Genomic DNA, 16,677 nt, shown 5'->3' with positions numbered 1-16,677 from the left:
ATCAGATTTCTATAGATTTGCACAAAGATCTTGATGAATATCAAAACCATCTGTTATATTATCTTGCTCATCAAGCTCGTAAAGTTTATTTAAACGTCTAATTTAATGCTAATCTATTGGATTTGGATGAGAATAGCGCTGTATTAGTGGTTGATTATAAAATGAAAATACTTCCAAAAAGTGCTAAAGAAATAAAAGCAGAATTCTTTGGGAAGAAAGGTTGGACATTACATACAATTCTTATATATACAAAAAAGCCAGGGTATCAAGAACTTGATGTTCATGCTTATGATTATTGGTCAATGGATGCATGTCAAGACTCTTGGTTTACAGCTTCATCACTTCATCATGCTGTAATTGAATCACTAGAAAATAAGCCGAAGTGGATCACAATTATTTCAGATAATGGTCCTCACTATCACAATACTGATCTAATGATGATTTTAGGAAATTGGTTAGAATGATATCAAATAAATGTAAAGAAATGGATATTCCTGGAAGCAGGAAAGGCAAAAACAACTATTGACAGCCATCATGCCCAAGTTATACTTTTCGTCAAAATGACAAAATACTAATTAAATTTATTTTGACAGACGTAATGTATTTTGACAGACGTAATTAATTCATAGTAATTTTATAATAAATAGTGAATTGGTCCGTTCGCCGAAATACGACGTAATTAATTAGCGGAGAAGTATAGCCCAAGTATTAACAAAAATAAATAAGAGATATGACCTACTTATATAATGAGTATCAATACATTAGATTACCCATGCAATCAAACATCAAGTACGTCTTGGATTGGATATAATGGAGGGTACTGATATCAAAGCTGCAATTAAAGATATTTGTGAAACATTTGTTGCATATTTGGAATCAAATCTAATAAAAGGTGAGTTTTAGATCAAATGAAAATAATAAAAATTATATTATCTAATTTTGACTTACTTTAGACCAAAATAAGAAGACGAAAAATACTCTTTCTGGCAATTCTAATTTATTTGAATGGACTTGGCCGGGAGAAGGATCAATGGCAGGTTATATTTTTAGTCGAGAGATTCCTAATATTTGAGAATGGATAGAGTTTTCACCAGTACAGATAGCTAATTTGCAGAAAAAGCAAATTGAAATTCCAGAACCTGTGGTATTAATTCATACAACTCCTAAAAATAAATGGATAGTTGCTATACCAAACGTATCAGGTGCGTTACCTCTTCATCTTTTTGTGAATATTATCCAACTTTCATTTTGCCTCCAATCTAGGTATTGATTCTAAAAGATTGACAAGAGAATGATTATTATCTGAATTGAAAAAATGAAATATCAATGTTGTCAATACTGCTAAAAGAGATGAGTTGATCAAAGAATTAGAACTTGCCTTGGCTAATGAAACAGAAACAATGGAAAATGGCAAGAAAGAATTTATCTGAAATATTGAAACAAATGCTAATTACTGTTTGTTTTTGAAAAAGATATTTCTGAAAATCAAGATCAAAATGTTATATGGTAAGTATATTGTTTGAATACATACTGTATATAGTTATTTACTAATTAGAAACTTACCTACTCAATAGGAATTTCTTTCATGAGTTTTCCTTGGAGTCAGGATGGGCATTAAAAAGTAAGCAAAAATATGGTAAAAAAGGAGGTGAAAAACGTATATCTAAAAGAGTGTGAAAACTTTTGGAAGAATATTTTTTGGAAGGAAACGTTAATAAAAGTAAAAGATTTACCGCTGCCACCATGCTAGAAAATCCCAGAAGAAAAGTCGAAGAAGAAGAGTTGGATAAAAAAGAAATTCCAAAACTGCAAACTATTTAAGGTTGGATATCTTGTTATTTGGCACAACATCGTCAAAAAATGGCAAAAATGTCTTTAATATGTTAGGAGAGGTATCGGTTATAATAAAAATAATAAAATAAATAATAAAATAATAAAATAAATATGAAATAATAATATATAAACAGTTTTATAAAAGAATATATAAAAATATTACAAAAATTATAAAATTTAAATTTTGCCATTATTGAAATCGCAAGTTCAAATTAGCTTGGAATCTGTCTTTCCCTCAAACTAAAGTCATTAAAAATATTTTCAAAATAACGATAAAATAGAAATTAGATAACGTTACATCATGATGACTATAATTGGCTAATAAATTGGGTGTGTTACTATGGGCTAGATGATCTTTTTATAATACATCAAAAATGCAATTTTTCATTATACTAAATGATCTACAAAAATTTCACCCAATTTAGCATAGTAATTTTCTCTGATTGTTATACAAATCACAAATTAAGTATCAAATTCAAGCTTAACAATTATGTAAAAACCATCCAGATGCATATTATTGTGCTTGTCTTTTTCATTATTTGCATAAATTTTCAATTTTTTATTGTGATTATGTTTGCTTTATTGCAGCAAATGACAAACATAAAATTCAAATTGAAGAAAATGTAGCTACAGTCAACTTCCTCTTTCTTAATTCTAGCCAGAATTATATATAATTTTAGTAATTTTGACCAGATTTACATGTAATTCTGGTCAGAATAAAATGGCCAAATATTTAATTCAATAGTAAAATATTTCAACTTTGAATTGCTACTACTTTATTAAAAAATACTTTACAGGAAATTTAAAAATATAGTTTTATTAAGCTTAATCTGATTTATCATTGTACGTTTATACTTTATGTTTATCTTTTTTTTTGAATGAATAGTAGTAATTTAAATTTCATCAAATTTAATTGCTCTACTAAGCTTGCATGACTGTAGTCACATTCTACTATATAGTTACACCAGTTGAATGTTCAAAACACTTTATTATTAAAATCTATCCTATATAGTCACAATCTATCTATAGTCACTATCACATCTATTCTCAAAAATCTTATATTAAAAAAAACCGTTTATAATTACAGTTATATAAAGAATATATTAAATAACTTGGCATCTAATAATCATACAAAGATGTAACATAGCTTGTTAGAATCATCTCACTGAGGCGAATCGAATGGTGGTAGTTTTATCCTTTTATGACCACTAGCTGATAAAATGTTAAGCATCGGCATTATTATATTTTTTGATTTACATTTACAGTCAAACCTTTATATAACGATATGTCGGGACATATATGAAATTTTTAGAAAATATCGTTATATCAAAGTTATACCGATATTTATATGTCCTCACATATAGTGGGAAAATAAAATTTTATCGGTATAACAAGTTTTTAATAGTATATCGGTATATCGAATATCGGTATATCGAGGTTAGACTGTACTGTGCCATTTAACATTTTGCTAAATTTTTCGGTACCTAGTGATTGTAAAAGGACGATTAATAGCTCGTTGGAATCGCCTCATCAAGACGAATCGAATGGAAGTAAGCACATCTCTCTGTGGTTAATATTGACGGAGTTACTACTTAAAAACCATTTAATATTTTTTAATTTTGGAAATTGATATAGTAATTGGATTTCAATGTATTTATACCTACTGATGTGATATGTAATTATTTTTAAAAGGTTGTAAGGTTGCAACTATTACAACATACATACAACACTTTTGTTGTAATTGCAATACAATATTATAATTATTATATAGTATACAATATTATAACTATTAAAATTGTATTATTATATAAAATTGTAAGTTGTAATTATTTTTAATTATACAAATATGTATTATAATATATTAATTATTTCTTTTTATAATGATATTTATTCTATAAAAACTTATTTTTGTAATTTTTATTTTTCAAAAAGAAAATTTTTGAATAATCATAAGTGTTGTAATATTACAACACTTTAATTTTAAAAGTAGTAATAGATTGCAACCCTTACTATTACAACATAAGGTAGTAATTATCAATTACATACTACATCTTTATTTATACCATTAAATTTGTCACATCAAGACGAATTAAATGGTAGTAAGATCGTCTCTCTAAGATCAATATTGGCAGAATTATTACACAAAAACCATTAATATTTTTTTAATTTCGAAAATTAATCTAGTGATTGGATTTTGATATATTTTATACCATTAGAACCATCTCATCGAGATGAATCGAATGGCGGTAAGATTATCTCTCTATGATTAATATTGGCAGAATTATGATACAATAAAGTTTTAAGTATAATTTTAGCTAAAATTATGTTAATTTTTGGCCAGAATTATGATATACTAATATAAGAAATTTTTTATATAGTCACATCTCTTTATAAATATAATCACCGAGGATTATCGCAACTCTTTTCTGAAATTTTGAAAATACTAATAAAAATTTATTTTTGAAATTTTCGTTCAAAAATTTCTAAGTGCTCGTTCAAATACTAATACTTTCCCAGTTGCTTTCCTTTTTACTGAGCTTTATACTATGACTACACCTCCAGCTCCTTCTGTTATTAACCCGGATATTTTGCCGCCACTGCGTTCTGACACTTCTGCTCCATCTGGAGACTGACCCTTGTCTCCTACTAACACCGCTGGCGTGCCTAATAAACGTTCGCGTATTGTCTCTGATGACGCTATGAATGTTGATATAACTTCGCCCTCTGCTCCTGCTCCCAACCTCACTTCCACCGTTCCTTCTGGCCTTCCTGTCAATAGAGTTCCAGTTATTACTCAACCTCCTCCTACTAACACATCTTTAGAATCTTCTATATATGCACACCCCTTCCCGTTGAGATCCCCCAATTCCCTCTGTCATCAATTTACAGAGTTGCCACATCGAACGGGCATTCTCATGGTCGAACGAACGAATAAACGAACGAACGAACAATTGAACGAACAAGCAAATAATTAACAACATAATTAACAACAACATGATCAACGAACAATATACAACAACATTCTTGGTTCACGACATAAATAGCGTTAGTAATATAAAACGTTGAACAATATAAAATAAAATTAACTTCTCTAAATTTTTCCCAAATTATATCCACTTTTACCTTTAATTTCAAACTTCGATAGCTCTCGCTACGAATTATTACTTTTCAAAAACATATATTTAATTCATCTTAAAATTTTCATTTGTTTTAATTAAAATTAATTAAGCGAACATTAATTAAAGTTTAGGGCGAACCTATTACCTTTAATTAACATTAAACTTTACTAACAAATAATTAAATGAAACTTATATTTTTATTGAGTTCTGTGGATAAGAACTATGGAATTACTTTGAATTCCGCTCTCTATTTATACAATTTTTATGCTACTTTCTATTCTATCTATATACTATCTTTTATGTTCTTTTTACATATTATCTTTGAACTATCTTTCTAATATACTATCTATATTTTAAATACGCTATCTTTTAATATGCTATCTTTTATATATATTATCTTTTATAATATCTTTGTATTATCTTTTTATATTATCTTTTATATTATCTTTGTATTATCTTTTTATATTATCTTTTATATTATTTTACGTTCTTTAATCTTTCTGACTTTATTTTATATGTTCTTTCAATTCGCTTTATATGTTTTGCTTATAATCTATCTTTTGTGGCTTATAATTATTCTTTCTAATTGCTCTTATTGTTAAAGATTGCTAAGCTGCAATTGATCGACTCTAATTATCCTATTGGTTCTTTGTTAATCATTCAACAAACATTACATCATGTAGATCATTACTCTTTCTAAATGTTTATCCTTTTCGGCTAATTATTTATCCATCTATGCCAATTCATAATTAATTTGTTCGTTCTTGATATTTGGCAATTACATTTGGTGGTTGAATTTTATCATCTTTTCGTGCTTGATATTCGACAGTTTACACCGTTTCTACAAATCCTTCCTCTAATGATAAGGGTAAATCTGTTGTCTTCGATATCCCAGAACGTTAGCTATCCCCCGATGGTAATGCTGCCGCTATCAAGTCTGCACCATCTCATTATTATGCTGCGGCCTATCTACGTGATGCGCCTGATGCATTCAAAGCTAAATTTACTACCAATCGCTCTATGTGTGACGAAGTGGATTGTTCACTCTCCCGATATTCCTTCTATGGCACCCGCGCATGCTGCGATGGATCAGGCGATAACAAAAAGATCTTTGTCTTCTTCAATGATCAGCATAATTTTACCGATTGTGTCAGCTTCCACTCAGCTTTCCATGTGCAGATCTTCTCAATTTAGTCTTCACTTATTATTCCCTGCAGATGCCAAACTCAATGACGAAGCGAAGTCTTTGTTTGTCACCGACATCCCACTTTTTCTAAACGAGACGCAAGTCCGCCAGGCATTTTCCCGATATGGCACTGTGATTAAGTGCAAACTCACCCCAAGAAACATTATTATAATGGTCATATCCAATTTTCCTTTGCGGATGCAATTACTCAATTCAACGACATCTGGGCGATCATTTGCCTAAGTAATTCCTTACGTGTCTGTCCAGCATCTTTCTCGAAATTCCAACGTGATAGCTGAAGAGAACATGTCGCCATCCTTGCCTGTATCCCAAAAAATATCAAAGAAGCTGACCTTTTAGAAATTGCTACTCAAGTTAACGCTAAAGCTCTTAATGTTCCCCTTTCTATTAATTCTTACAAGCCCAAACCTTATGTATATTTAAACTTCTCCTCGTTTGATACCCTTGAGGCCGCGAAAGAATTATTCATGGCTTTCTGTGGCAAAGGTTTAACTTGGCATCCTCCTAATGAAGCTCACACTTTATGTCATGTTTGCGGACGTTCGGGCTGCTCCCCTTCTGTATGTAACCCTTGTCCCACACGCAAAGTAGATGATCGCCTTAACAAACTCTATTCACGCTTTAATGCTGGTCCTTGACGTGTCATCAGGATTCACGCCAATCACGTGATAAATCCACTTCCCGCTCAAGATCGAGATCCACCTCTAGATCCCGTAATAATTCGTCCTCATCCAGATCCAACAATAACAATAATAATATTAATACTTCCTGTCCCAATGTTCTTAACCGTAACAATCAGTCCAGTAACAATAATACCAATTCTAGAAATAATGCAAATTCTTCTAGTTCTACCTAATCTTCGCACACTCTTCATCCTAATAGTTCTACATCTACTACTCCGAGTAACAACCCTAATTGTACGCTTTCTCAACACATTATTGATAAGTTAAAGGCGCAGATCGAAAAGATTGCTAACACCTTCAATACTCTAGAGGAAACTGTCTCTTGGATGAATGATACTATCACGGCCCATGAGTATAGGCTATCTGAGCTTGAATCAATGATGAATTATGACAATCCTGGTGACTCTGATTTGTATCCGCCTCATGATAATCATGAAAATCAAAATCATTCTTATGATAATGGATGGGATGATGCCCCAACTCAAGACACGAATTCTGAATTCAATCTTCCTCCCCATACTTTTCCTTCTCTTATAGACACTTCTCCTGATGCCTCCTTCTCAGCTCTAGATTCTAACTCCGTCTTATCACGCAGACATGTCCCATTACCTAACTCCCGCCCTACTATCATTACTTCCGACACTACTGCTTCCCGTCTGCAATTGGAAATTTCTAGTGTCACTAATGTACAAAAGAATCTTTCTGTCCAACTTGGTTCGATTATGGAAAAATTGGACTTCTTCTTTCCCTCAAAACCCTCCCCTTCCAATGATTGAACACCAATTTATATTGGGTGCATCACAGGGATTTCACCCCTCTAATAGTGCGATAGCGATACATAATATTAATAGTAGTAATAATTCTTCTTTTTCTTCTTCCCCTCTTATTAATTTTGGACAAATCAATGTTAATGGTTTGTGCTCTCCTGTTCGACAGTTGCATTTGTTAAACTATTTTCTCCATTCTTCTTTTGGCGTTTTATCTTTAAATGATACTCATCTTACTTCTTCTAGTGCTAAATTTATTTATCAAAATGAACATTTCCAATATAATTTTAAGTCCTATTGGGCTCCTTCCCCTTCTAATTCACGACCACATAATGGTGTTGGCCTTTTACTTCGCTATTCTTTACATAAACATGTCCAGAAGATTGATCCTTGGAAAGGTCGTCTTTTAAAATTAGATCTTTTTTTCCATCAAACAAAAATTTCCATCATTTCTATCTATATTCCTCCTTACCATTCTATTCATTATAAAGAATGTGATGCTATTTTTGCACAACTCAACTTATGGCTTGATAAAGCCCGTTCTAATAATTATCATGTAATTATCCTTGGTGACTTTAACGCAGATGAACTTTCACATTCACATCTTTCACAACACCATTTGAAAATTTTACGATCGCTTTCTTCTCAATATTTTACGGATCATCAATCCTATATTTCTTCAATTTCAGATCTTAGTTCTACTTTTTATCATCAGAATGGTTCTTCAAGACTTGATTATATTTGGTCATCCCCTGGATTTCCTGCTCCCGGTCTTTTCTCTCATGTTGAATCTTATCCCAAGTTGAATGATAATCAATTTACTGATCACTGTGTTCTTTTTACGACCTTCGACTTTAGTTCTTATTTCGCTACTTTAGCCAAAGCTAGATTAAAGCAGAAAAGTGAAAAGCGCACCATTTTTCTGTATAAGAATATAAAAGAAGATACTTGGGACATATTTTCTGATGAAGTAAACTCACGTCTTGAGTTGTATTTGGCCACACACCATCCTTCCATATTTTCACTTTCAGCTCTTTCATTGGACAAACTTTGGCACGCTCTTAAACGTTCTATTCTTGGTGGTGCCATTGAATCTTTACCATTTCAACATGTATCCAATACTCATCACCATAAATATCCTCCCGAACTTACAATGCTTATTGCTATCAACAAATTCTTGGATAGATTATTGTTTAAATTGACCACATCTAGGATTAGTCGTCCCGCTCAAATTTTGCAAATGATTAATTCTTTGCCTATACAATTGATTCTTTTGAAATCTCTTTTAACAGATTATACTATACCTGATTATAGTACAACACCACTTCCTGCTTTTGTCAAATTTTTGCGTTCACAAAAAGCTTTGGTCTCCGCCTTTCTTTTCACGCAATTTCATCAACATCGTGTGGATTCCATTGAATATTATACTGCTCTTAGAGATGAACATTTCTCTATGTCGCTGGGTTCTTTTATTTCTTCAGCTCTGTCAGTGAAACATCGCTCTATCATTCTTGATAGAGTCTTGGTTGTAATTGACTCCAAACCTACATTGCTTACTGAGCCTTCAAATATCAAACAAGCTGCCATCAAACATTTTCAATCGGTTGTTACTCCTCCTTTGGTCCAGTATTCTTCTATCGATGAATTTCCTTCACGTTGGTAAAGAGCATATACTCCTATTTTTGATATTGACTCGTCTTTATATAATTCGGTCATGTCTCCTATTCTGGATGAAAAATGGAAGAACATTATCCAGTTTATGCCTAATAACAAAGCCTCTGGTCCTTCTAAGATCTCTTATGAGATGCTCAAACATTTAACTGGAGAAGCTTTCAATTTGTCCCTTGTATTAGCCAATGCCTGCCTTATTCATGGAGATATTCCTGCTGAATGGCGTGAAGCGCTTGTTTATCCCATTCCGAAGCCTCATGAATTTGACGCCTAATTAAAGAATACATGATCTATTACTTTATTAGAAACTGTACGAAAATGCGTGGTTAAGATCGTTACAACTCGTCTTTCAAAAATCCTAGCTGATAACCAAGTATTGCAAGGTGGTAATTTTGCTGGATTACCTGGCGGTTCTACTGACATTCCTATTAAAATGCTTGATGCTATTATTCATCAACGCTGCTTTCATAAAACTGATGACCAAGAGTTATGGATTGTTTCCCAAGATATTTCAAAAGCCTTTGATTCGATAGATCTAAATATGCTTAAATTGGCTTTAATGCGTTTGCATATCCCACCTTTGTTGATCAAATTTATCATTAATCTTTTTACAAGACGCAATAATAAAATTATTACCCATTATGGTGATACTCCTGGATATAGAGTTAGGATTGGTATTGACCAGGGTGAAATTATGATTTCCCTGTTATTATGGGTGATTTATTTAGATCCTTTACTCACAACACTTAATCGAGAAGCTTGTGATCCTTTTATTTTGAAATCCTCTGCATTATTGGATTGTTCTCTGATTGAATATGAACAACATAATTTTCCTGTTTCACATATTACGTTTATGGATGATTCTACTTTGATTGCTTCATCTAAACGAGAAATTGAAGATCGCCTTTCCATTACTGCTGAATTCTACACTTTAAATAATACTCAAGCAAATTCAGCAAAATATATCCTTCTTTCTTCTGAACAATTTTCTCAAACTATAGTGTTTGATCTTTTTCCATCTTCCTTAATCCCAATTTGTTCCCTTACTTTAAAGGCGTTAGCTTTATCCAAGTCTTTCCGTTTTTTAGGTGTCTGGTTTTATTTTTCGGCTTCTTCTCGCTTTGTTCATGATCAATGTACTTTCATAATCAAAGACATGGCTGCTCTACTCAGTCCTAAAAAACTTTTGGCACAACATGTGGCCTATCTTTATAACGTTGTCTTACTTCCAAGGCTAGAATTTCGCTTACAAACCATATTATTTGCTGAATCTACCATTAATCGCATGGTTTCTCCAATGCTTTCTCTTATTCGTCAGAAGGCTGGTTTAGCCTCAGTCACTCCTCTTTCTGCGCTTTTCACATTGTTGCCGTTTTCTATCTAACAAGCATTTGGTCGATTTCTATCATCTCATGTGGCTTCATGGCAAAGAATTTTTTCTCACCCTTCATTAAGGTTGCTTGTCTAAACCTCTTCAAAATCTTACGATTAGTTTCGTCAAAATTTTACTATAGATTTATTATAGTTTTGGCAGAGTTTCAGCAGTTTCGGCATTTATAATAAGTTTCGGCAGTTTCGCGTTTCTCCAAAGTTTCGCCAGTTTTTTAATATAACTTTAATATAGTTTTGGCAGAATTTTGCTTTTCGGCAAAACGCCATCTTGCCTAAACCCTAGGTTTCGGCAAGCAACCTTACCCTTCATATAAGCTTTTTGCCAACTATATGATTACTTATCTCCAAGGATTTTTGGACTGTGACGCCTGTCCTTCTACTATTGACTTGGAACCATGGTCCCATACATTTTCCATTCTTTGTTCAATTCTTTATTATTCTCTTCTCGATTGAATATCACATGGTCTTTATTGTTCCGACCTCCGAGAAAGGATCTACATCCGGCGATTCCACTCTGGTCTATTTTACCAAAAGATTTATTTACTTCCATGAAAAATGTTCGGAAAAAATTTTGTACTCGTTTTCTTGTCCAATTGGTTACTCCATGTGGCTCTCGGCTTCTTTCATGGAAAGATTTACGCTTTCTTAAACAAGTTTCAAACAAAGGATCTGTGCCTGCTTGGTTTACTTATTTATTTAATTTTGTTGTTATTTCTAATTCTCCTTCTTTTTTTGTTTTACTGCAATTTAGAATACCTAATTCCTATACTGTAGCTTCTATCTCTCCTATAGATATAAGTCGAAATTATTTGTTTAATCCACAATGGGCTATTTCTTTTAATCGCATTACTAACTCTTTCCTTATTGGCCGTGTGATCATTACTTATCCTGCTCCACGAAATGAAGCTCTTATTTCACATTGGATTGCGTCATCTGTTGATGACTTATTATCTGAATTCACTGCATGCCAAGGTTGTGTCTCTGCTATTCCGCGATCCTCTACTTCCAAGACATTGCTTAAACGATGTCCCTCTGAAAAGTGTTTCTCTTATGTGCCTTTATCAAATCTTATCCGTTACCCTACGAAGCCTCGTACTTATATACATGCGGACACTCGTTCGGTCTTACTTTCCGCCTCCCAAATCTCTATTATTATTTCATCTTTTTGCTCCGGTTCGATTACTTCTTATGAACGATCAACTCTCTAGGATTTCTGATATTTAACTTCCTTCTTCGGTGTCTACACTCTATATCGATGGCTCTTTCTTCCTCTTTTTAGTCATTCGATACCTTCAATGGCTTATGCATGGACTGCTATCGATTCTGATGGATTTATTCTTGAATCTCATTATAATACCATTCCTTCTCTTTTTCCTTCTACACTGCATTCTGAAATTTTTGCTTTATTGCATGGATTGGACTCCCTCCCTTGGAATTCCAAGATTACTGTCGCTACTAAGGTTGCTTGTCTAAACCTCTTCAAAATCCTACGATTAGTTTCGTTAAAATTTTACTATAGATTTATTATAGTTTCAGCAGAGTTTCGGCAGTTTCGGCATTTATAATAAGTTTTGGCAGTTTCGCCTTTCTCCAAAGTTTTGCCAGTTTTTTAATATAACTTTAATATAGTTTTGGCAGAATTTTGCGTTTCAGCGAAACGCCATCTTGCCTAAACCCCTAGGTTTCGGCAAGCAACCTTAGTTGCTACTGACTGTGCTCAATTAATCTCCTTATGGTCTACGTATGTGGATGCTCCCTTCATTCCTAGAATGCATAAAGAATCCAATCACTTTTTATGGTCTTTGGCACGAGCTATTATTTCACAAAAGAAACTGGAAGTTACTTTAATCAAGGTTCCTGCTTACGCTGACGATTCTCTGAATAATCACGTTGATGATTTAGCGAAAACTGCTCATATGGACTCGCGTCTTTCCTTTCAGTCGCCTGCACTTTTGGCTCCTTGCATTTTACAATTTAATTCTTTACCTGTGGATATGAATATCCGGAAATTCATTGGAGAAATTTTTGACGCCAAGAATCTTTTGACTTTTGCTTTATTACCAAGATTCAATCTTAATTCCTCTATTTCAGATATTAATTGGGCTTGTACCAAATTTTGTTTTAATAATAAACAATTACAATTTTCCCATCAAAATGGCCGCTCTGAATTTTGTGCTTTCCGTATCAAGATTTTATTGGATATGCTTCCGACACTCACAACTCTTCAAAAACGAAAGCCTCATATCTATGATCCGAGTTGGCCCTGTTCTCAATGCAACTCCTCTCTTGAGACTTTAAACCACTTATGGACTTGTCCTTATATTTTACTTGAATTTAGTCCTTTTAATACCTTCAAAACACTTCTGCTGGACCTTAGAACTGTTTATCTTGAGAAATTTCTTTTCGCGACTCCTTTGAAACCTTTACTGGACTCTTTTGTTGCAGAATTTACGGCTCTTGATTGTTGGGAATATGACCCTCCTTCACTTTTCTGCTTGAAACTCACGTGGTCTCATACCGATATCCCTTACAGGATTTTTTGAAACTTACTTTTCATCATCCGTTATATGGTTTATTTTAGATACACCTTTACATGACTTTCACTTTGATCTTTATGTTCAAATCTGGTTGTGCTGTTCTGTTTTCTTTCATCATTGGGAATCAGCTCAAAGCATTACTAATAAAATGAAATCGTCCGCTATTAGACCTTCTCCTATTCCTCACCCTCCCTCACCAATTTCTCCTGAATTTTCGACACCTTCCTTGGCGACAGTTTCCTTGGATTCTTGGATTTCTTGGGTCTCCTCTTCTATAATCTGTGGTGGATCTTGGATCTCGCACTTGGATTTTTGGCGCCGCTTAACAGTTCAGCCTCTACTTAGAATTTCTTTTTGGTAACGGATTAGATCTTAGGGCATATTACTGGATAGTTATTTCACTTTTCGCCTTCGAATTGCCGTTGAGGTCATTCTGTAATAGTTTAGTTTTTATTTCTTCCAATTTTATTTTGTTTAGATTTCTTTACTTGTATGAATCGTGAAGCTAGTTCTTTTTATTTTTTATATTTACTTTTCTATATTTCGTTTGTAATATTATTCGATTTAAGTTTTGTACTTTTCGTTTAAAAATTATAATAAAAGATAAAGTCATAAGACTGTTTGCTCATAAATATAATCACCAAATATGGACTGTCCCAAATGTGTGATTATAAAGAGAATTGATTTTTCTTCTATTGGTGTTCGTAATAAGAAGAGTCTAATTGGTGTAAATTCAACATTAGCGGCAAGTGACCATTATGACTTTACAAAACTATCTCTTATCCCTTCAATTATTTTTTTTATTAATATTCTAACAACCATTGAAGATTTTTTCTATTATGAAAATGTATTTGTTTTATATAAAGACACTATTTTTCAACCTAGTAATGTAATTAGATATTCAACTGAATTTTTTAATACAATTCAATTGCATTATACTTTTATTCCACTTATTTTTTGTTTTTATACTGATGGTGATCCTGATTATCAAATTACATTTGGTTCAGTTTAAATTTTTCTTATTTGCTTATTTCTTTATGATGATCTTCTTATTGCATTACGTACTGCACCATTAGAGTTCTAAATGGATCAGATCAGGTCAGGTTAGGTTATATCAGATTATCTGTTTGATCTGACCTGAACTGAAACCTGAAAATTTTCAGGATTTATATTGTGCAAAACATTTTTTTGAAATATTGCGATTTAGTTTTTTATATTAAAATTGTATAAAAAGGTGAATCGCAATACCGCAACTAACTTTTTAAATATAAAATCGATATAAAAAAGTGAATTCCGATATCGCAATTCACTTTTTAAAAATGATATAAAAAAGATATCCCTATAAAAAGTATTTATATTTAAAATATAATTAAAAACTTTTTAAAATATATTTAAAATATACTTAAAATATATTTAATTTAAAAATTGCGAAATACTTATAATATACTTAAAATGTATTTAAAATTATCTTAAAATATATTTCTAATATATTTAATTTTTGTCCAAATACTTAAAATATACTTAAATTATATTTAAATTAAAATTTAAGTATATTATAGATATATTTTTTACATACTTAAAATATTCTTATAATATATTTCATAATATATTTTAAGTATATTTTAAGTATGTAAAAAATATACTTATAATAATCTTATAATATACTTAAATTTTAATTTAAATATATTTTAAATATATTTTAAGTATATGGGCAAAAATTAAATATATTAGACATATATTTTAAGATAATTTTAAGTATATTTTAGATATATTAAAAATATATTATAAGTATTTTGCAATTTTTAAATTAAGTATATTTTAAATATATTTTAAGTATATTTTAAGTATAATACTTTTTATAGGGTATAAAAAAGTGAATTCTGATACCGCAATTCACTTTTTATATATATAAAATGATATAAAAAAGTGAATTCTGATACTGCAATTTACTTTTTATATATATAAAATGATATAAAAAAGTGAATTCTGATACTGCAATTCACTTTTTATATATAAAAATGATATAAAAAAGTGAATTCCGATATTGCAATTCACTTTTTATATATAAAATCGATATAAAAAAGTGAATTCCAATATCACAATTCACTTTTATTATATAAAATCAATATAAAAAGTGAATTATAATACCATAACTCACTTATATAAAATTATAGTTTCAGGTCAACAGGTCATTCAGGTTATACTGATGTTACAACCTGAATTGATGCTGAATTGCAATTGCTAAACCTGATCTGAAAATTCAGGTCAACCTGTCAGGTTACCTGAATTTGGATAATCTGTTCAGAATTCTATGTATCATATCACAGCTAGGTAAACCCTGCAAAGCGAATTATATTTATTATTAATTTGGAACTTTAGGAAATTGCAATTATGAGAGAATCAATAAGCGCAGATTTGAAAGGGATTTTTTAAAAAGCTGATACATTAATGAAATTTGTGCTATTGCAAATAAAAATACAAATTTGAAAAATAGATTATATGATTGTATACTTAATATTTAACAAATGCTGCTAAGAGATTAGTATTGCATGAAAATCTTTTTCAATATTATGAACCAGTAAATAATCAAAACATTGACAATTTTTTTAAGATATTAATTTTTTTTAAAAAAAATATTAATTTTAAATTTTATTTATTCAATATTTGAATTATTAAACAAATTATCCTTGAGATTGATAAATTATTAAATATTTTTAAAACATCTGCTGACATTTTATCAAAGAAAAAGAATTTTCAAGTGTTTCTTAAAATGCATTGTAGAATTTGTTATTATTCATTTCAAGTAAGATTTTAAATGGATTAAATATAATTTTTTACATTTTTTATATATTAATTTAATTAAGTTTTTTTAATTAAAAAATACCATGACATGAATTGTGATATTTATAAACCAATTCAACTTTTTTTGCATACTTTTGAAAATATAGAATTTTTACTAGATTCTGTTTCATCAAATTGTAAATATATTTAATCAATTATTTAATAAATTTTGTTTTTAATTATAATTATTAAAATTTTTTTTTTTACAAATTTAACTAATACAGATTGTTATAAAAAATTTGAAACTGTATACCATACTGATATAGCTGAACAATTTCATTTTATGTTAATGATGGCTATAAAAAGTATAGAAAGAGTATCAGCAGCTGTTTTAACAAATACAAAAGTTTGTGATATTATTCAATACTTTCAATATAAAAAATTCTGATATCTTTATAGTAAAAAGGCTTTAACAGTAATACAAAAATCTCAATTTCAATATGTTATTGATGAATGGGATTATAATTGTGAATTATCTTTAGTACCCAAAGATCATGCATTATATAACATTTTATTTGTATGTAAAAAAATTACATGTGAATTACCAATAGAACTAGCATATATATTATTCATCATGAAAGAATCTTACACCCATATATTATTGGTATGGATATGATTAAGGATTGG

General features: G+C 30.7%; 2 protein-coding genes across 2 annotated transcripts; both read left to right on the top strand.

Moving 5' to 3' along the window:
* Window positions 1-161: 161 nt before the first annotated feature.
* On the top strand, window positions 162-464 carry OCT59_024507 (uncharacterized protein; the record flags this gene model as incomplete). The annotated part of the gene is made up of 1 exon (XM_066135477.1): window positions 162-464. One exon carries the CDS (start codon window positions 162-164, stop codon window positions 462-464), a length of 303 nt encoding a protein of 100 aa, XP_065991493.1.
* Window positions 465-810: 346 nt separating this feature from the next.
* On the top strand, window positions 811-1,821 carry OCT59_024506 (uncharacterized protein; the record flags this gene model as incomplete). The annotated part of the gene is made up of 6 exons (XM_066135476.1): window positions 811-892; window positions 954-1,037; window positions 1,104-1,202; window positions 1,473-1,506; window positions 1,575-1,621; window positions 1,691-1,821. 6 exons carry the CDS (start codon window positions 811-813, stop codon window positions 1,819-1,821), a joined length of 477 nt encoding a protein of 158 aa, XP_065991492.1.
* Window positions 1,822-16,677: the final 14,856 nt, after the last annotated feature.

The sequence above is a fragment of the Rhizophagus irregularis genome, chromosome 4 (genome assembly GCF_026210795.1).
Source record: "Rhizophagus irregularis chromosome 4, complete sequence".
Classification (NCBI taxonomy): domain Eukaryota; kingdom Fungi; phylum Glomeromycota; class Glomeromycetes; order Glomerales; family Glomeraceae; genus Rhizophagus; species Rhizophagus irregularis.
The sequence above is the reverse complement of the archived record's forward strand: the minus strand, read 5'-3'. Positions and strand labels throughout refer to the sequence as shown.